The sequence below is a fragment of the Pan paniscus genome, chromosome 16, assembly GCF_029289425.2.
Source record: "Pan paniscus chromosome 16, NHGRI_mPanPan1-v2.0_pri, whole genome shotgun sequence".
Taxonomy (NCBI): Eukaryota; Metazoa; Chordata; class Mammalia; order Primates; family Hominidae; genus Pan; species Pan paniscus.
In genome coordinates, this window is record NC_073265.2 from 71,868,789 (window position 1) to 71,890,991 (window position 22,203).

At 40.8% G+C, this 22,203-nt stretch overlaps 1 protein-coding gene across 1 annotated transcript in view; it reads right to left on the reverse strand.

The window, feature by feature from the left end:
- ADAMTSL3 (ADAMTS like 3) overlaps positions 1-22,203 on the reverse strand; it is a 386,012-nt gene that overhangs the window by 14,297 nt on the left and 349,512 nt on the right. Inside the window, exons 24-27 of the mRNA XM_055098263.2 lie at positions 11,251-11,433; positions 9,475-9,591; positions 4,368-4,551; positions 530-728 (exon numbers count right to left, since the gene is read on the reverse strand). Of these exons, the coding sequence (XP_054954238.2) occupies positions 530-728; positions 4,368-4,551; positions 9,475-9,591; positions 11,251-11,433 (683 nt within the window). The remainder of the gene's footprint in view (positions 1-529; positions 729-4,367; positions 4,552-9,474; positions 9,592-11,250; positions 11,434-22,203) is intronic.

The window sequence follows — 22,203 nt, forward strand, 5'->3', positions numbered from 1 at the left end:
ATATTCATTTAAGGAAATCGACATCTTCGTAGTACTGAGATTTTCCATTCAGGAGTATAATAAGTCTTTTATTTGCTCAACTTTTATGTGTTTCAATAATGTGTTATATTTTTATTTATGGGTTCCTATACATTAAACTTTTTCCTAAGTATTTTTATTATAACATTATTAAAGGTGGCATTTGGGATGAAGATTCTGAGGCTTTTGTGCAGATACCACTAATGTTCCCCTCCTCATTTTCCTGAAGGCTGCTTTTATTCTTACTGCCCTAAACTGGTCTAACTTGGAGCTTCTGTTATGGCATCACTGCATTCAAAGAACCCAAACTTGGTTCACTTTTGTACTGGAAGACAGAGATACTATGATTTCTAAATGTAAACCTTGAGGTCAAAGACATACATTCATTTCAGAGACCAGTCAGATTCCTGCCCCCCGCCCCAAAAGTAGTTTATTGGAAACAACGTGATTATTATCACACTATCTGTGTGGACAGATAGTGCTGTCCACACACTAGATGTGTTAGCTTTACCTGGTTCCCTGGTTCCCACTGAACACATGGATGACCAAAACATGGTTTTCTTCCCAGAGGCCGGTCTTTAGGGGCACATGCTCTTGGAGACACCACCTGCACAGTTCCATTGACTTTTGTCCGCTTGCACGTCACCTGCCGACTGTGGTATCCTTCACCGCAAGACACAGAGCACTGTGACCACACACTTGTGAACCACCTAGGAACAAAAACTACAGGACTTTAGTAAGGACTGGTATGCCAGATCTTAGAGGGGGCGTCTCATCAAAGGAAAAAGCTGATCCCAACACCATGGCTATCTTAGGCTGTCACATGTCTCTATGGGAATGGGAAGCAGCATAGATGACTCCCAGCCTTTTTCTCAGACCTTCTTTAACTCGGGAGAAACAGTGTCATCATGTAGAGATGACTACTTTAGGAATGGGGTACAGCTGTCTTCAGGTTTATGAAGAGCTGTTACTTGTGTGGCCCTAGAGGGTAAAGCTGGGGCAAATTTAGGAGGAAATTTCCAAAAGGTGGAGTTCAATTCACTGAAACTAAAATGAAGAAAATATATTTCCAGCATCTAAGTGTTGTTAACCCTGCAAGATACTTACATGTTAGCTTGTATAATTCTCATGTTATTCCCATTCTTGTAGAAAAGAAACGGATGTCCACTGAATTGAATAACTTAGCTATGACCACATGACTAACCTGCCAGCAGATAAATCTGGATTCTAGATTTATCTGACTCTAAAGTTCATGCTTTAATGATTATAGGAGACTGAACTTGGAGCTGGACACCTTTGAGATATTGAGTGCTTTGTCTGTTGGGACAAAGATGCTGTTGGGAGACTGCAGAGCAGGGGTTTCTAACATGATGTCCACGGTTATCCAAGGAAACCACATACTTGGATGGAAAAAGAATTCCGTCTTCATTGTCACTAAGCTCTAACTGAAATTTAATATTTCCTTCAATTATAGAAACATAGGCCACAAGTACAGTAGCATTAATAATACCTGTGATTTTGTTACCAATAGAAATCATAGATATTTACACATTACATTATGACAGGTATCTCAAAATATCATTTATATTCATCACCATATTAAAATTAAAACACAACTATATCTTGTTATTTTTTGTGTTAATAGAGAAGTAAATCTATATCAGATCTTGTATGTTTGTTTGTTATGAGACGGAGTCTCATTCTGTCGCCCAGGCTGGAGTGCAGTGGCACAACCTTGGCTCACTGCAACCATTGCCTCCCGGGTTCACGCCATTCTCCTGTCTCAGCCTCCCAAGTAGCTGGGACTACAGGTGCCCGCCACCACGGCCGGCTGATTTTTTTGTATTTTTAATAGGGACGGGGTTTCACCGTGTTAGCCAAGATGTTCTTGATCTCCTGACCTCGTGATCCGCCTGCCTCGGCCTCCCAAAGTGCTGAGATTACGGGCGTGAGCCACTGCGCCCGGCGATATATCAGATCTTTAAAAATATTTCACTAAGTGAACTTCAATATAATTGGTTTCCATTGTAATCAAATGTATTTTATTTTACATATTTAAAAACCTTGTTCTGAGACGGTATCCACAGGCTTCTCCAAACCACCAGAGGGAGCCGTGGCACAGAAATGATGAGAAGCCTTGATGTAGAGGGATCTGGGATTAGATGATCTCTATGGTCTCTTCTAGGTATGAAAGTGTGGGACTGTTTATCCTAGGAGTGTGCAAAGGTTTTAGAATATTCGAGAAACAAGACTGCTGACAGATTTCCCAATGTGGATTCTCTCCACGTTTTGAAAATCAAGAAATGCCATAAAACAGCTTTCTCAATCAGGTTACTCCAAGTTACTGAAGCATGAGTTTGCTGCTTTCTGAGGGATGACCTTAACATGAGATCTTCCTTTTGAGAATTACAAAGGGTACTGGAAGACCTATCAGTTAGGGTGCCTGCAATATTGATAGCCCTCCTAAGAACATGTCCTAAGGAACCTATTTTGCTTTACACTGTGACCCTGCCTCCCACTCTCCTCCAAGGCACTCTTAGAGACTGGATCTAGTGTGGACATCTGCCCAAGGGCAGTGAGCTATATAACATTACACATTTCTCCAGTTTCTTATCAGTAAAATGTTAGTATCTTCTTCATTGGTTTGTACTCAACAAATGCTTTTTTATTTGTTAATTGTTTTTACTATGGATTTTGGTACTATTTGGTCAACTATCTGCTAGGGTCTGTGTTGTAATCATTCATTCATTGATTTCATAAATATTTATAGGGAGTATATGATGGAGCAGACATAGTGCTAAGTGCTAGGAATAAATTATTGAGCAAAATACCTGTGGATTTACTCCCCATAGAATTTACGGTCTAGTGGGAGAGCAAGACAGACAATTGTGGTAAGAATTATGAAGAATGATAAGGACATATAAAAATCATATAACATAAGGCGTGATTTACTTTAGAGGGCTAAGTTCAGGGATGGTTTCCCTGAACATGTATTGAGGTATATATAGATGAACAGAAATGATTAAGCGAAGAGAGAGGGGACAGTGTCCTAGGCAGAGGGAGAAGTATGCACAAAGCCTCTGAGTCAGGAAACAGAATAGTATATCTAAGGGACAAAAAAAGACCAGCATGGAAGGAGATCAAATAACCAGTGTGGGAGAGACAAGCGATAAAAGAGATAGCCCAAGGCCCAAATATGAAGGGACTTCAATTCTTCCACTCATTTACTCAGTCAGTCAGCAAATATTTACTAAGCACCTACTATTGCTAGGCACTATTTCAAACATGAGATAAAAAGATGTACAAGATAGTCACAACCCCAGTGCTGGGAATTTTGGCCTTTGTCCTAAGATAAATATGTAAATTGCACATGGCATCATTTGCAAAGCAAAAATGTAAAATATATTTTTAGTTGGACACTCAGGATTACAGTTTATTTAAAAATAATTTTTTAAAAGTAGATATATTTACTGAGAACCTCCCAGGTGACAGGTACTGAGTTAGACACTTTATAATCAATTTTTCATTTAATTTTCAAGATCATCTTGTGAAGTCGATATTTTTATTTGCAGAGGTAGAAACCTAATGAAACTAAGAGAACCATCATGATGAATTTGTTTCAAATATCTTTATTCTTAGAGAGTGGACAAAGTACTCCAGAGAGGGAGATAAGAACCAGGAGACTCCTGGAGTAGTCCATGTAAGAAACAATGACGGCTTGGACTTTAGTGGTAACAGTGGAAATGGACAAGAATGGATGGAAGTGAGAGAAAGAGGGGCATCTAGGATGTAGTCATCAAGATCTGAAATACTGGGGATGGAGTAAGTTTGCTGGAGACCATGAATTTGATTTTGGACATTTAAAAATTACTGATTTGTATTACCTATTGCTTAGAAAGCTTATTAATGGTTTTACCTCCAGGGGTCAAGTCTAGAGAACTGTGTTTTTCACTAGTGCCTTTGGTGATTCTGGCCCACTGAATTATCTCCTAAGTAAACCCAAGAAATTAGCCTCACTAAAGTCTTAAATAACTGATAGGATTGTGTGTGCAGGAAGCAGGTTTGGTTAGTGATTGAGAGCAGGGGCTCTAAAATCAGACTATCTCCATTTGAATCCTGGTCCTTATAACTGTATGGCCTAGGGGAGTTTCCCCATCTACGAAACAGGAAATTAACAACATCTACCTCACAGGACACTGTGATCCATGTAAAGCACTTAGCAGGATGCCTAGTATACAGTAAGTGATTTAAAAAAACTTAGCTATTGAATTATTATGTCCAAATCACTGCACCTTTCAAAACAAACAAAAACTTGGTGTTGATGAGATACAAAGAGTGACTTCACTTACCTCGCTGGGCAGTTCCGGATGTTACAGGGCTCAAACCCAGCCAGTGGCTTCTGGAGGTGATCACACAGGGCCTCACTCACTTCCTGCCCATTGGCCATCACACACTGGGGTCTCTGAATGCGGGCTCCCAAATGACCACAGGTGGCAGAACAATGTGACCAGTTACCAGGCTCCCAAAAAGGCCCTGCAGAAAGAGAACAAAATATCATGCCAGCCCCAAAAGAGAAATGACGACGAGCTGGAGAAGACATGGCCAAAAACCACCATGAGATGTTTTTTGGTTCTTTAAGTAGCATATGGAGAGAAAGCCATCTCATAGTGCAAGGGAGTCCTCTAAATCTTATTTTCCCTCAACTAATTTACTGTAATAACTGGTGAGAATGGCGGCCAGAATGGGGTCCTTGGACCACAGTCTGGAGAGGGACTATCATCGGCCAGCTGGGTCTGCCAGAAAAATCCCAGAGAGAGAGGAGGCACTCTCAGCAGTGGGCTGCCTCCTCAGTGTTCTCTAACCACAGCCAACAGGACAAGAGAGGAGGGCCTCTCTAGGGGATGCCCTAACGGGTTCAATTTCTCAAAAGTGGATCAGGCAGAGAAATGAAAGATGATTTAGCAGGAGGAACAGGGACTAGGGATTAAGCAGTAAGGTTAAAGATGCATTTGAGTTCTGTTCTTATTTTTCCATTAATTCTTAATCTAAACTTCAGATTGATCCTGTAACTGCATAAATAATTTGTCACAGAGACATCTGAAGAGATAAATGTAGGAGTTTCCTTTACAAGAGTAGAAGCCGACCACCTCCAGTAATCCCAGCTTTTTAAAAATTTTAGTCCCTATTCCAAACAGCCTTTCCCTTCCCTGCTGACACTCAGCAAAAGATGAGGTAGGACATGATGATGATGGATTTGTGTGTGATCACAGAAGATGCCAGATTTTCCTGTAATAATTGCAAGTAATTAATAGCTACCAGCTGTGTCCACAGGCTCTCTCACATAGCAGAGTGATTTCTTTCACTTGTTTTCCAGTCTTTCCTTCTGATTTTTGAAGTTTGTTTTAAATTGTACATGGCATCGTTTGCAAAGCAAAAATGTAAAATACATTTTTAGTTGGACACTCAGGATTACAGTTTATTTAAAAATAATTTTTTAAAAGTAGATACGTTTACTGAAAACCTCCCAGGTGACAGGAACTGAGTTAGACACTTTATCATCAATTTTTCATTTAATTTTCAAGATCATCTTGTGAAGTTGATATTTTTATTTGCAGAGGTGGAAACTGAATGAAACTGAGTAACTTGCCCAAGGTCTGTCACCTGTTAGCCGGACTGGATCCCAAGTGTGTCTGACTCTATTATGCCACATTTCACAAAGACACCTTGGCAGTTCAAGGCAGGACATGTGCATTTCTTTTAAAATGTGTGTGTTTTTTTAATTGAGGTATAATTCATATACAATAAATTGATTATATCTCAGGTGTGCAGTTTTACAAGGTTTCACAATTGTAAGCACTTACGTAACCATGATCCAAAGCAAGGGATGTAATATTTTCATCATCCCCCTCTTGCCTCTTTCTAATCAATTGCTCTCCCCTCCCAGGCAGCAACTCGTCCATTTCTATCAGTATACATTAGTTTTACTTATTCTTGGACTTCATATAATATGTACTCTTGTGTATTTGGTTTCTTTTTTTTTTTTTTTTGAGACAGAGTCTCACTCTGTCACCCAGGCTGGAGTGCGGTGGCGTGATCTCAGCTCAGTGCAGCCTCTGCCTCCCCAGGTTCAAGCGATTCTCCTGCTTCAGCCTCCTGAGAAGCTGGGATTACAGGCGTGCACCACCGCGCCGGGCTCATTTTTGTATTTTCAGTAGAGATGGGGTTTCATCATGTTGGCCAGGCTGGTCTCGAACCCCTGACCTTGTGGTCCACCCACTTCTGCTTCCCAAAGTGCTGGGATTACAGGTGTGAGCCACTGCGCCCGGCCTTTGGTTTCCTACGTTGCTTAGCATAATGTTTTTGAGATTCACTCATATCATTGTGCATGTCAGTAGTTCGTTTCATTTCATCTATTGCTGAATAATGTTCCCATTGTATAAATCTACCATAGTTTTTAATCTATTCTCCTGTCAATGACTATTATCAATAAGCTGAACATTCGTGAACAAAGCTTTTTGTGAACATTTTTTTTTTCAGGTAAATACCTGTGAGTGAAACTGCTAGGTCGAGGGTAGGTGTGCGCTTAACTTTTTTAGGAGCTGCTAAATAGTCTTCCAAAGTGGTCTAAACATTTTACACACTAAGCAATGCATGAGTGTTTCAGTTGCTTCACACTCTTGCCAAAATTTGGGATTGTCAGTCTTTTTGTTTTTAGCTACCCTACTGGGTATGAAATTGTATGTCACTGAGGTTTTAATTTCCATTTCCCTGATGCCATCTATATATCATCTTTTGTGAAACGTCTGTTCAAGTCTGTTGCCCACTCTGTGTGTGTGTGTGTGTGTGTGTGTGTGTGTGTGTGTGTATGTGTATGTGTGTGTGGTGGGGGATATTCATTGATAACTTGTGGGAGTTCTTTATATATTCTAGATATAAGTTCTTCATCAGACATATGTTCTGCTAATATTTTTCCCAGTCTATGGCTTATGTATTCATTATTCTTATTGGTGTCTTTGATAAGGAGATCTTTAAAATTTTGATGCGGTCAGTCCGATTTGATAATTTGTTTTTGTTTTCTACTTAGTGCTTTTTGACACAAATGCATTTGAAAAGCAGATCATGCCATATCACTACCATATAAGACTCCTCAATGACCTCCCATGTTTTAGGAGTAAACTCTTGAGTCTTTACCTTGGACCTCAAAGCTCTGAATGATTTGGTCCTCAGCCACTCTCCAACCTCATCTCATATCCCTCTCCCTCTCCCTCAACTGCACCCTAGTCACATGAATCTTATTTCCATTCTGAGGCCACATTAACCTTATTCCAATTTTATGGTCTTTGCTTCTTTCTCATTTTTCTGCACAAATGGTTTCACCTCATCCTTTAGGTCTGGGCTCAAATATAACCTCTTAGAAGGCCCATCCTGACTGTCTTCACTAAAGTGGCTTCCTCCTATCACTGTGTATCTCATAGCCCTTACCACTGAGAAATATCTTAAATAATTATTTGTTTACTGGTTTCTTGTGCATCTTTCCTACTGGAATGTCAAGACCATAAACACTACCCTGTCCAACACTAGGACAGGGTATGTGAAATATTAGCCATGCAAGCAGTATTTGTTAAATTAATAAAGGAGTCTCTTTGAAATGCTAAGCTAAGGATCCTTTGAAGGGCTGGGACATTCCACAATGTGTGTGTGTGTGATTGTATATTTGGGCATGTGTTTGTGTGTGTGTGTGTGTAGGAGGTGGCAGAACAATGCAAGTAGTCCCAATAAACCAAGAGTTTGACTATTCCAAAGGCTTCACCTTCACCAATAGCTTCAGCCTCACACATATCCTTTTTGTTTTTCATTAATTTATTTTAGGCAGTTCTTTTGATCTTCATGTTCCATGCCACATGCAACACACCATGGTTTCTCTGACTGGAATTTCCTCTTTCCTCTTCCCAGAACAAACATCATGACCTAGATGAAAACTCAGTTGACTTCTCTAGAGAGAGGTAGGGCCCCTTCCTCAGTGCTACCATTGTACTTTGGTCATCTTTTTATTATGGAACTTGTCCCAGTGCTTTACAGTATCTGTTTACCTGACTGCCTCCCTCTTCAGACTGTGAGCTTCTCAAGGAGGAGGTCATCTGCATCCCCAGACCTGGGAGGAGTAAGCACTGGGCAAATATTTGTTGAATGTCCAATGAATGGATATTTGGGTGTACAATAATGTTAGTATTATGTTTAAAAGAGGAGAAGAAATGTGTCATACAAATACTATAAGAGAATGATGTCATAAGTAACGTGATGGATTGCCGATTGGCAGCTCAACACTGTTTTCCCCTTCTGTGCTCTCTCTTGCATCTCAGGAGGTGAAAGCCTAGAAACTACATTTCTTAAAATCTCTACTGGTAGAGTTATATTCTGCATGATACATTATGCAAATGAGAGGCACTTCTCAAGATTTAAAAGGTGAAAATGACGTGGCCATTACTGTTCCTATATAACAGACAGAGTACAACATGAGGTTTAAAAGGAGTTTCTTTGTGGCCGGGCACAGTGGCTCACGCCTGTAATCCCAGCACTTTGGGAGGCCAAGGTGGGCGGATCACGAGGTCAGGAGATCGAGATCATCCTGGATAACACGGTGAAACCTCGTCTCCACTAAAAATACAAAAAGTTAGCCAGGCGTGGTGGCGGGTGGCTGTAGTCCCAGCTACTTGGGAGGCTGAGGCAGGAGAATGGCATGAACCTGGGAGGCGGAGCTTGCAGTGAGCTGAGATCACGCCACTGCACTCCAGCCTGGGCGGCAGAGCAAGATTCTGTCTCAAATAAATAAATAAACAAAATAAACAAAATAAAATAACAAAATAATTAAAAAAAGAGTTTGTGTCCTCCTGCAATTTACCCATTTTTGAGCTACAAGGAGCTGAGATGACCAGTAATGGTTTCCTGCGATTCTAGCATTTCTGATTTTCTTAACTCTACCTTGATCCCTTGGCCTTCTGCAGAGTTTTACAAGCTTGTAATACTTAGATTAGGTTCTCCTGATTAAGCACTGATGCATAACAAAGTTGGTGTGTATGGAAAACTATGTCTTGAAAAAAGAACAATTAAAAAATCAATTCCAATACTCATAGCAGACTATTAATATCTATTAATATTTACCAAATTGGCAATAGTTTTGAAACTGGAAATCAATATCTATATTATCACAAATAATGGTGCACATTTGAGATATGAGCTCTGTAGGCTTCCTCAGGAGTGGATTTTTCTAAAAAGTGTTTCAATATGGAAAGAATAAGTTGAACCACTAAAGACTGAGGGTCAAGAAAAAGGCTGGCCAAATGCCTAGAAATAATTTTACGTATTGCAAAGTGAAAAACACAGATGGTCTTTTAGCTAAATCCTTTTCCTTACACATGCCTCACACATAGCAAATCTGAAAAGGTCAAAATCCCAGACCTTGAGGCGGGGGTTCTCCTGTTGGGTCATTGCTGTTGGTTCTAGTGTTGGTTGCCTGGAGAACGTACTTTTTATGTCCTTGCAGAAATACGATTCTACTCTCTGGCCATCTTCGTTCTGAGAAAAAAAAAAGTAGCACTTTTACCAGTTAGACATTATCTAATTATTGGTCCAGCTTGGGTGTTCTTAAAGACAGCTATTAGAAAATGAGTCCTCTGTAATAATACTGTGCTCCTGGATACTCAAGCTCATGACCACAGGTCTGGGAGGTGTGTGTAAGTATGGATGTGTGGGGTGTTACAGAGTTTAGAGTTACTCACTGTGCTAGCATGTGGCATCTCTGCATGTTTCCAGGGTTTCTAGCCTAAATTGCAAGATGAAAAAAATGTATTCAGCAGAATTCCCAAAGGGACTGGAGGAAGCAGATTGGTTGGATAGAGCTCTGCCTCTTAAGAGGAATGCTGGGAGCAAGAGAATGGGCAATGTTCCCTAGGCTTGCATGGTGAGGAGTACGGGCTTTTAGGAAGGTTGTGAAGCTTGCACATAAGAGCAGAGAATGGTGGAGGAATGCCATGATTTGATCTCTCCATCAAGTTACCAAAGTCATGAGCTGCTTGGCTTGAGGGGATTCCTGAGAGAAGAGGTATGCCAGGTAGGAGTGAGAAAAGCATGCAGATTCATGAGTGGAAATGGGCAGAAGAAAGAAACAAGGCTGGGGTTTCTCAGGGAGCATGGATAAATCATTCAAGAACCAGACAGGGTTAGCCTAGCCAATCTGTTGCAACTCTTCCATTCGAAGATTTTGGAAGATCACACAGAGGCTTTTTGGAAAGAGCCACGTGGTGGCACACCACTGCCTTTGTCAGTACTAAGAGTCCATGAGGGGTAGCAGGGAGAGCACCAAAAGAGCAGACTACATATTTGGGCGCTAGTTCAAACTCTTTATGAGCCCAAGGCTCCTCATAAATACAATGAGATTAAAAAATACCACCCACAACACTGTGCTATCATAAGTATCACAAGAATTAATGCTCATCAAAATGCTCTGTGCATGACAGCTATTCCAACTCCCTGCATTGGCACCCCCTATCTCTTTATATCTCTGGGCTCCTCTAACTGGCCACAAGGAAAGCTATGGAGAAATCTCTTTCATGTTTTTTCCTCTTGGTTTAGCAATGGATTCTATACTCTTATACTAATTTTGCAAATGGTTCAATTTCATTCCTTCATGAAACCATTACTTAACACTAACATCTGACCGGGTGCGGTGGTTCATGCCTGTAACCCCAGCACTTTGGGAGGCCAAGGCGGGCAGATCACGAGGTCAAGAGATTGAGACCATCCTGGCCAACATGGTGAAACCCCGTCTCTACTAAAAATACAAAAATTAGCTGGGCATGGTGGTGTGCGCCTATTGTCCCAGCTACTCAGAAGGCTGAGGCAGGAGAATCACTTGAACCCAGGAGGCAGAGGTTGCAGTGAGCCGAGATCGTGCCACTGCACTCCAGCCTGGTGACGGAGCAAGACTCCGTTAAAAAAAAAAAAATCACACACACACACACAAACACTAACATCTGTGTTAGGTGCTGGGACTACGGGGTGGTAAAATAGGGTGTTAGAATTTAGTGCTCGTTTTTAAGCAGGCAGTGGTAGCAATGGTTAAAACCATCTGATGTCCATCTCGTTCACTCCTCAACTCCAAAATCAACAAAACTGGGGCCTACTTTGTGCATATTACAGGAGGCACTTAAGGAGCAATAAGAATTTGACACTTACCCAGCAAGTGGAGTACAGATGTTGCCACTGCCTTTCCAAGAGCATTGGTGGCTGTGCAGACGTAGGTTCCTTCATTTTCAAGGGAAACATTCTGCAACAACAGGGATCCATTGAAAAGCAAGGAAAAATTGCCACTCAGAGATCCTCCTCTCTTCAACCAAGTTATATTAGGCTGAGGGACACCTTTGGAACAAAAACAAATATGACAAAGGCAATTCCTTTAAGAACAGGGCCACAGAACCACTTGACAAATACCATTCACTGTTTTGCCCATAAGTCAGCATATGGGTTTAATCATCTATAATAGGAAAAATGGCTATTTCTATTTTTATAGCTACTCTATGGCAGATGGAGGATCCTCTTAAAGCAAAGGGCTTTGGTCTACGGGGCATGTGACTGGTTTACACATATAAGTTATGGAATGGAAACCAAGGAGTAGGATTGCTCTGTATTGGGAAGGGAGAGAATTTTGAAGGTGGGTAGGGTAGTGGGAGTGTGGTTGGAAAGAAGGAGTCGGTGAAGCTGGGGGAATGTGGAGGTAGAGACACAGTGAGAAACTCCCAGGGGGTAGGTTGTCACAAGGAAGTCTTTGGAAAGCATAAATATCTCCTAGAGGTCTTTAAGTTGTTTGCTGTGCATAAGCAATGAAACATTCCTCCCTCAGGAAGAATATACAACATCCAGGGAAACAGAGTTCATTAATTCTTTGTAAAGGAGGATAACTTAAGGGAGCAAAAGTAAGTGCTGAGTTTCAATTCTGGGTCAATGCAGTGAGATGCAGGGACTGTAAGCAACATTGCAGGAGCCTGGACACAGAGGGGAAGACGAGGAATTGAAAGAATTTCTTTCCCCAAGTCTTCAGAAGTCTTAGCATTTTGCTGGGCTTTGGAATTTAAGATTCAGAGGAATAGAGGAATTTCATTTGGTTCTTCTTCTTCTTCTTTGCTTTTTCTTTTTGAGATGGAGGCTCCTTCTGTCACCTAGGCTGGAGTGCAGTGGCACAATCTTGGCTCACTGCAACCTCCTGGGCTCAAGTGACCCTCCCTTCCTCAGCCTCCAAGTAGCTGGGACTACAGGTGCAAGCCATCACACCCAGCTAATTTTTGTAATTTTTGTAAAGACAGGGTTTCATCATGTTCCTCAGGGTCGTCTTGAACTCCTGGGCTCAAGCGATCCCCCGCCTCAGCCTCCCACTGCACCTGACCTCATCTGGCTCTTAAGAGCTGGAATAGCTTCAGATGATGCCAAGATTGCTCTAGACAACTGTTTTGGGGGATGTTTTCTCCTCTTGCAGTGCTCTGGTTAGTGAGAATGGAGAAGCCATGGTATGGTTTTCTGACTTAAAAAATAGATGCGACCACTATTATCATGACATGTGCAACACACCTTACAGTAGGCAAAATGCGTGCTCCATGAACATGGTGACACTTGAATTCTCATAGTTATTCCTATTTCCTGGGAGGCAGTCATTGTTAGCTGTATCTCACAATTGAGGAACCTGGTAAGCCTTTTGACTTCAGGTCCAGTTCTGTCCATTACATCAAGCTGATTATTCAAGTCTCTTAAGGAAGTCATTGTGTGGCTTTGGAGGAAACTGTTATCTAGAAATGCTTAAATTTACTTGTAGAAACCTAAGACTGATATTGGCACTGAAGTATTGCCTGAAAACTCAAGGTGAAAAAAAGACTAAATTTCTATTCAAAGAGGAGGTGGAAATGCATAGGGGGAGCACTATCTTGGCTGGGTTGGGGTGAGGCTTTGTTTTCATTCTCAATAGTTATTAGTTCCGTAGCCTTGGGCAAAGCCCTTTAGATTTCAACTGTGTCGTCTGTGAAAGGAATCTGAAAGAAGAGTAGGAACTTCATTATGTTCAGATATACTATTTGAAGTTTTCAAAATTGGAGTCTGAGATGGTTGCCCTTGGGACTTTTTGTCCTTAATCCTGTGGCTTTGTATGATCCAAGTATGGTAGGCAGAATTCTAAAGACATTGCCCCAAGATTCTCATCCTTTCATTACTCAATCAAATGTCAATCTAGGCACTGGTGTGAAGGAATTTGCAGATGTAATTAAGGTTACTAATCAGTTGGCCTTAAAATGGGGAGATATCTGGTTGGGCCCATTGTAATTCTATAAGTCCTTAAAATCAGAAGAGAAGGACAGAAGCTGTCAGGGACATATGGAGAAAGAGAAAGTAGGAGACATGAGGCAGAAGAGGAGTTCAGAGAGATTCAAAGTGTGAGAGCAACCTAACCCACCATTGCTAGTTTTAAAGATAAAAGGGACCTGAGCTGGGGAGTGCAGGTGGCCTCTAAAAGCTGAGAGTGGCCTTCAGCTGACAGCTATCAAGAAAATGGGAACTTCAGTTCTAAAATGATCAGGGATTCAGCCAATAACCTGAAGAAGCTTGGAAGCAGATTTATTCCCAGAGCCTCCAAAAAGGAATGCAGCCATGCCACCACCTTGATCTTGGCCTTAGATACTCTAAGTGTAACAGTCAGTTCAGCAATTCTGTGCAACATAGGTGACATAATATATGGGTATTGTTTTAAGCTTCTAAGTTTGTGTTAATTTGTTACAGCAGCAATAGAAAACCAATACACCGAGAGATTTGTTTTAAATATTGTTATAAAAACTAGGCTAGCCCTAAATAGCTGAAGGAATGCTAATCGCATGTGCATATATCTTTTTTAGCATTTTCTTCTACACATATACACATACAGAAAGTTTAAGCTTTCTGAAAGGTCACAGCTATTAAACATTGGAGCTGAGATTTATACCAATACAATTTGATTCAGAACCTTTCTTAACCACAATATAGGTAGATGTTATACATCTCTTAATATATTTATTCCTATGCATGTTATAGTTCTTTGTTGTTGCAGTAAACAAGATTTTAAAAAATGTATTTCGTAGTTGTTTATTGCCAACACTTAGGAAAGCTATAAGCATCTGCATATTTATCTTGTTTCTAGTCATCTTACTGAACTTTATTATTTTGAATAGTTTTTCTAATTGATTTTCTTGTTTTTTAAGGTAAATAATTATATCATTTCCACATAATGACAATTTTCTCTTCCTTTCCAATATGTATACTTCTGATTTCTTTTTCTTGTCTTATTGTATTAGTGTCTCCAGAACAATGCTGAATAATAACCACTATAGCAGGTACGTTAGACTGAATATTTGTGTCCCTCCCCACCACATCTTGATCTTGGACCTCCTTCAACATGAAAAGCTTAATCTTGGACTTCCCATCCTCCAGAACTGTAAGAAACAAATTTTCTGTTGTTTATAAGCTACTCAGTCTATAGCATGTTTCTTATAGCAGCCCCAGTGGTCTAAGACAGCAGGCATATTTGTCTTGTTTCCAACTTTAATGGGAATATTACTAATGTTTCTTTCTTAAGCATGATGCTTTTTTTGGTATATAAATTTCCTTCTATTTCTAGCCTACAAGAAAATTTCTCAGTCTTTGAGTTTAACATTTAATTTGCTTATTTTAAAGTAAATCATTTAAAGCTGTTAATTTTATTCTGAGTACAGCTTTGGCTACATATCTTATGTTTTGAAATGCAATACAACTATTGCCATTATTTCATTCATTTGAAAAATGTTTATGGAGTGCCTACTCTATGTAAGACTCTGTGGCAATGCTAAGGATATAATGGTAAACTAAGTTCCTCACGGACCTTAATCTAGAGTGGGCCCATGCATCAAAAAAGCCAGCTGCAATTCAAAGAGATAAGAGCGTGCAATAAAGGTAAAATACTGGATGCCACTGGAGCACAGAAGCTGTACCTCATGTAGACTGGAGAGAAAGGGAAGATACCTGCAAGGAGGAACATAGAGTGCAGATGTAGGAAAGCATGGGAACAGGAGCAGGAGCTGGAGCCAGACTTTTCATGGTATAATGCCTTGTTTTTTGATTGAATGTATTACCTGGATCACCTATCCCCAACTTTTAAAAAGTTAATAATGGAGCTCAGAAACATCTTTGATTTAACTTCCTGTTAAATTTTCTCTTGGGGTCCCTTTTAGCTCTAAGATATGTGTGAGATCAATTCATTCATTCATCCATCTATTCTTTCATATATTATTTAATTCACTCTCATTATTCACTCTCTATGACCAGAATTCTTTTATAGCATTATTACTGCATTAATCTCAGTTCTCCACAGCAGATCATGAGTATAGGCCTGGCAAAGATTAGATGTGTGAATGTTTGCTGAATGCATAAATGAATAAACTAGGGAATGCATTTACTAGAAGAAAACCATATTCTATCCCAAAGATACATCAGCGTGACTTTTTTGGTTATTCATGCCAATGCTCTCTTCCAAGTAGCAAAGATAATAAAGCACTGACTGTATAGTAAAATCCTCATAAACTCAGACACTATTATTTTGGAATCTATGGTAATTTAGAGAAGGGTTATACTAGCTAGGAAGAGAAAAAAGTCTCCTTACATATTTGAGGGCAAAAGTGCAAATCATTTCAGAAATTCCTTCAAATACTTCACTGGCCTCCACAACATATACACAATTGTTATGTGAGTATAAATCAATATTTATAAATTAAAGTGGTTTCCTTTAAGACCCTAAGTAATTCTCGCTTAAATGACTGAACATTTCTAAAAGCAATTCATAGACTTGAAAACATTTTACAATTCAGGGATGTTTATTAATTCAGACTTGCCTCTTACAATTAGTCCAAATTACTGAGGTTTTCTCAAGACATAAAGCCTCTTACAGTGAAAGACCCTAAACAATCTCAGATACATTGGCTTATTCATTATTCCTCCACGGTAAGAAGCTGGTAAGTGGTGCTGTCAATTCTACATTGAAACAAGGTTTACCAGAGGCCTTCAGCCAGGCTAAACAAGCTGTGTGGAGATCTCCAGGGAGAGCATTTCCGGCAGAGGGAACAGCAAGTACCTTGGCCCTGAAATGGGGTTCTCAACCTGGGGACCATGAGACTCACGTGGGTCCACAGATAGGATTCAGGAGTCGGTGACCTTTTCACCAACTCTAGTTGAAATGTAGCACTTCTATCAATTATGAATGTAAGCGCAGACCAAGGTAGTAGTATCTTTAACTCTCTCACCAATGGAAGTCACAGATATTTTCGTATCACATTACAAGTGTGACCAAATCTCTCAAAATATTTTTTATGCCAACACTACTTCAAAAATATGGTAACTGTTGGACCCAATGCTAGATTTTGAATTTGATGCATTAGTAATGAAGTACATATATTATTCGATCACACATTTGGTTTATTAATATTTTGATACCTATATTTTTATTATAATTGGTTTTCTTTAAATGCAGTATATTTTATTTTATACCTTTGAAAATATTATTTCAGAAGTAGTACCATAGGCTTCATCAGACTGGTCCAGGACACATTCCTCCAATTTTGGAGGAAAGTAAAAGAGCATGTGGCTGCAGGGATGTGAGCCAGGAAAAGAGCAGTAGGTGACAAGGTCAGAGAAGTGGCAGGTGGGGCTCAGGTCATAGCCTGATAGGTCATCGTAAGGCTTTGGTTTCTATTCCAAAGATTTTGAAGAATGGCATGAGCTGACTTGTGTTTCTAAAGGACTGCTTTGACAGCTATGTTGATTGCAGGGGGCAAGGGCAGAGGCAGGGAGACCAGTGAGGAACCTGTCAAGATAATCCAGCCTAGAGATGATGGTGACTTGGACCAGTGTAGTAGCAATGAACGTGGTAAGAGATGGTCAGATTCTGGGCCTATTCTGAAGGTAGAGCAGACAAAATTTGATGGGGGTGGGGTAGTGTGAGAGAGGAAAGCGAGTAAAAAACGACTCCAGGATTTGTGGCTCAAGCAAATTAAATAACTGCCTTGTCATTCACTGAGATGAGGGACACTATGAGAGAAGTAAGTTTGGGAGCAGAACTCAGGAGAGCAGTTTTGGACATGTTAAGTTTGAAATAACTATTACATATCCACGGAGAGATGCTGAGCAGGCATGTGGACACGTTAATCTAGAGCTTAGGGGAAAGGTCTGTGCTGAAAATATAAATTTAACAGTTTCCAGCATACAGATGTCATATTTGAGTCCTTCTGCAGGTATGGGATCAATAGGGAGAGAGTATATATAGAGAAGAGAAAACGTCTGAGGACTGAGGCCTGGGGTAGTTCAACTTAGAGATCAGGGACAAGAGGTGGGACAAAGGAGGCTACAAAGGAACAGATACTACGGTAGGTAGAAAACAAAGTGGTTTCCTCAAAGCAGAGAAGGAGGGCGTAACAACTGTCCAATGCTAGTGTAGTCAAATGAGCAAGTAAGGTAAGGCCTAAGAACTCACCACGGGGCCTGGTGTGGTGGCTCACACCTGTAATCTCAGCATTTTCGGAGGCCGAGGTGGGCAGATCACCTGCGGTCAGGAGTTCGAGGCCAGCCTGGGCAACATGGTGAAACCCTGTCTCTACTAAAAATACAAAAAACATTTAGCCTGTAATCCCAGCTTCTCGGGAGGCTGAGGCAGGAGAATTGCTTGAACCCAGGAGGTGGAGGTTGCAGTGAGCCAAGATCACACCACTGCACTCCAGCCTGGGCAACAGAGTGAGAATCTGTCTCAAAAAACAAACAAACAAACCTGACCACTGAAGTTAGCAATTCACACTTACATGGTAAGCTGTTGGTGACCTTGACAATAGCTATGAAGGTAATGGTATGGAGAATGTTTGGTTGGAGGGGATTCAAGAGAGAATGAAGAGAAATGAAATTGAAGACAGCAAGTATAAACTACTCTTGAGGCACTTCGCTATAAATGGAAATCAAGAACTAAGGCAATAGCTGGAGAGGGAAGTGGAGTCCAGGGCAGGGAATTTAGGGATGGCTTTGCTCACCTGGAATACTTATCTCATCTCCCTATTTCCACCCTTGCCTTCCTTTTACTCTCTGATTTTTTACAGTCTATTTTCAACACAATAGCCATAGTATTTCTTCTAAAAGGTAGCTCAGATCATGACACTCCTTTGCTTAGAATCCTCTAATGGCTTCCATCTCACTTAGAACAAAGAATAAACTGCTTATGATGTTTTATGATCTGCTAACATACATGGTCTTCCCTCAACCCTTGCCCACCAACCACCTCAAAACACAGAAAAAAAACAGAGCCAGAGAGAGATGGATTTTTATTTTTTTAGTGATGGGGTCTCACTGGGCTGGAGTGCAGTGGCTATGCACAGGCATGATCATAGCATACGGAAGCTTCAAACTTCTGGGCTCCAGGGATCCTCCCATCTCAGCCTCCTGAATAGCTGGAACTATAGGTATGCACCATTGTGCCTGGCTAAGGGGTGGATTCTTGACTGAATCATTTAAGTTCCTGAATCCAGTTGTGTCTAAAATTATGTCCAGAGTGTCTACACTCCAGGACTTTTCGGTTTTATTAGCCAATAGTTCCTCCATTTTTTCTTAAGCCAGTTCGAGGTGGTTCTCTGTTCCACGTGACCATGGGAGTCTAGACTAAAAACTAAGGTATGAAAACAACCAAGATGGCCAAACAGCCATGCCAGCGCAAGCTTCTCAGAACAAACTGACAAAGTTACATTCCAAAAGAAAATGTCAGAAATAGGAAGTTTGAAATGAAGAGCACAGGACCACACCAGAGTACAGGACCAAGTCCTTCCTTCTCACTACACACTGTCCCAGGGGCCATTTCATCTGCTTTGGGAAATATAGTGATAATTCCTATGCTGAAAACTCCCACATCTACCTATCCAGTCTTAATCTCTCCCTTGAATTCAAGACTCCTGGACATCTCCCATTGGCACAACATGTCCCACAGGCGCCTCAAACTCCGTAAGTCCCATAGTGAACTCCAACTCCCTCTCCTACCCCACAGGTCTGTTCAGCACCTAGAAGCATTGTTACATGTGTAAACATTTTCAAAGAACTGAACAGGCCAGAGGAAATTCAGACAGATTTCTTCGTACCACTGCTCTTTATGGTGTTTCAAAATAACACACTTGCTCTGTTGCAACAGCTATAAAATGTCAGAAATAGTTTAAACTTATTTATCTAACCTTAAAGACAGGCTATTTCCCCCAAGACTTGCAGCTCTGATATATTCAACATTCTGCTTCCACAATGCTGAAATTGTTTTGGAAGACAAATGTTGTGGAAAAAAGTTCAGAGCCGGAGGGGCTGTGAAACATGTGTTGCAAAAAGTTTGCACCTCGGGGGTGTCTTTAAACTAGTCAGTGTTTAAAAACAAATTTCCTTCATCCTTGAAAGGCCCATGAAATATTCCACACTATAAATCCCTGGCCTATTCAGACTGCCCTGAAATGCTGGATCTTTAAATAAATATATATTATACCTATATTTTTTTCTCATGTTTGTTTCTTCCAGCTACTCAAAACTCACTCAGAATTCTGCATTACTTTTTCATATACGACAAATGAAGATTTAAGCTACCATCAGTTATCTCTGGGGAATCATGAAGAAATGATGTTGCCAATTTATAAAAGGCAAATCAAACACAGGATAGACAAAGGGAGTCATCACTAATAAATGAAAGAAATAAATAAGAGTTCAAGGGTTCAGTGTCAGAGAAAGTATCTCAAAGCTACTAGAATAATGAATGCACTCTTCTTAACTGCAGGGCCAATCTGTGCAGCATAGTAAATTTTGTAAGGAACGTTCCTCTTCTGAGTTAACTGCATACCCTTTTGTGCTTTTTGAAAAATACGTTATGTATGCTTTTTGGGTACAATGGACTATCCATCATTGATGCCATATCCAGAACTGTCTCCAAATAGAGGGCTCTGGCTTTTACTATTTACAGAATTCTCTTGAATAGCTGTTTAAGTACTTTCTTTTCTCTAGTAAACTCATGTTTAGATTGACATAATCTGTTCCCCAATCAATTTGATTTCTGAGGATTTAGAAATCATCTGGGTCATAGTATCTATTCCCAACTCCATCATTAAAAGTCCTTCCCTAAAGGTTTTGAACTGTGTTTCTTCTGACATGGAGAAGGGTGTCAACAAGCCCTCTTCCTGGTGTGGTCATTCTCATCTCTCACATACCCTGGGCTTCTGCTTTGCGTGAGCCTGGGCAGTTCTTTAACGCCACCAGACATATCTCATGAGCACCACACAGTTTACTGCTGGATATTGTCCTCCAGCGTCTTATTTATAGGCTAGAAAGGCCAGTGAAAATTATTATATCAAAACCAAAAACCTTCAGTAGTTCCTTGAAGAAGAAAGTCAAGAGTTGGTGCAAATCAAGCATAGCGATACATGCTGGAGCTATGCAAGTGGTGTAAACTACTGATTCCAGTAAAGGGGATAGGAGGAACTCCTAAACAGCAGCTCAAAAGGGAGAACCATGGACATTCCTGAGGCCCTTCCTGATAATCAGCAATTCTGGTAATCTATCAATATAACATTGGGATATAGATGAACAAATAGCTATTAGCCAGTTAAAAATATTAGTTATTTGGAGATCATGCACCAAAATCTCCAAGTGGATTCCACTGCTATCACCAGCAAAACCCCAGAGGACTATGTGTGGGCTGCTGGTGTCTTGGGGTGACATCTCAAGGCCGTGTTGATTCCCCAGGACTCCATTTCCTCTTTCCTTAAACCACTAACTCTTGCCTTTGGTTCTTCTGAGCTGCACCTCTCACTCTATTTCTGGGGGGTCTTTTCTCCTCAGGAATGGTAGGGAGTAAGAGTCAGTTTTCTTAGCTCTATAGCCTTTCCTGTTCTTGGAGGAGAAAAGCACAAAAGCCTTTTCAATTTAGGGGAGTCACTGCTAAGAACAGCTATCCTCCAGCCCGGGAACTGCACTGTTCTCCAAACACACCACACTGGCTGTAAAGCTGTTCTATGTGCTGTTCTCGCCATTGCAGATCATTTGCTATTCCCTTTCACCACCTGGAACATTTCTCCTCATTCTTAATGACCCATCTCAAAATCACTTCCTTGATCCTCTTGGACATTGACAGCTGATTTCTCCTGTGTGAACCTTTGAACACTGAGGCATCAATTGTTGGCATGCCTGATTCTGCCTTCAGAATGAGCCCAGAGCATGGAGCTGGGTTCTACCATTTAGCCCCCGCTTCTAGTTCACTCCCAGTTACCCACTCCTGGTTCACTCCTAATTTGAGTTTACTCCTGTTTACTCACTCCTGGTTAATTCTAGTTTACTCCTGATTACTCACTCCTGGTTCACTCCTGGTTTACTCCTGGTTCTAGTTGACCTATGGTTACCCACTAATTCCTGAGGAAGAGTCTCTCATTTTGAGAGGATATTTGAGATAATTTCCAGGGACCTCTTTGGCCCCATTTACTGGCTAAATCAGTGGTTCTTAACCTTGGCTGCACATTAGAATCTTCTGGCGAAGCTTTAAAAATCCTTGGTTCTCAGGACATACTGCCAATGAATTAAATCAGAATCTCTCAGGGCAGGGCTGGGGAGATGTTGTGGTGTCCAGGCCTGAACTGACATTAACCAAAATAATAAAATGACCTGACTGTAGTATGTGTCAGTCATCAAAATGAATAACTGGGTATTGAATTAATAACTAGGGGAAATAAATGAATGAAAAGAAAAAAAACAGGGTTATATAAGTTGGGATGTTACTAGAGAGGCCAAAATTCTACACAGGTCCTATGGGGCTCTTCCCATAAAGGAGTGTTTTTCTTCCATTAACAAGGTCCTGCATGGTTTTCTCAGACTGTACTCAGAAGCTTGCACGCTTTCTTATTTCCGGGGGTTGAATTCCAACAAAATTCCCTTTCCCTCAGTCCCCACCCTGTGTGGGTGCTGTGGGCCTCTCTGTCTTGCTGTGAAGGCATAGTTAGGTCATAGCAGCCGGAATGAACTAGTGGGTCATTCAGGGGCTTCTGACGGTTCCCTGTGTTTTATAATGGATGCTGTTCCATGCTGCACACTTGTCCTGTGCTCTCT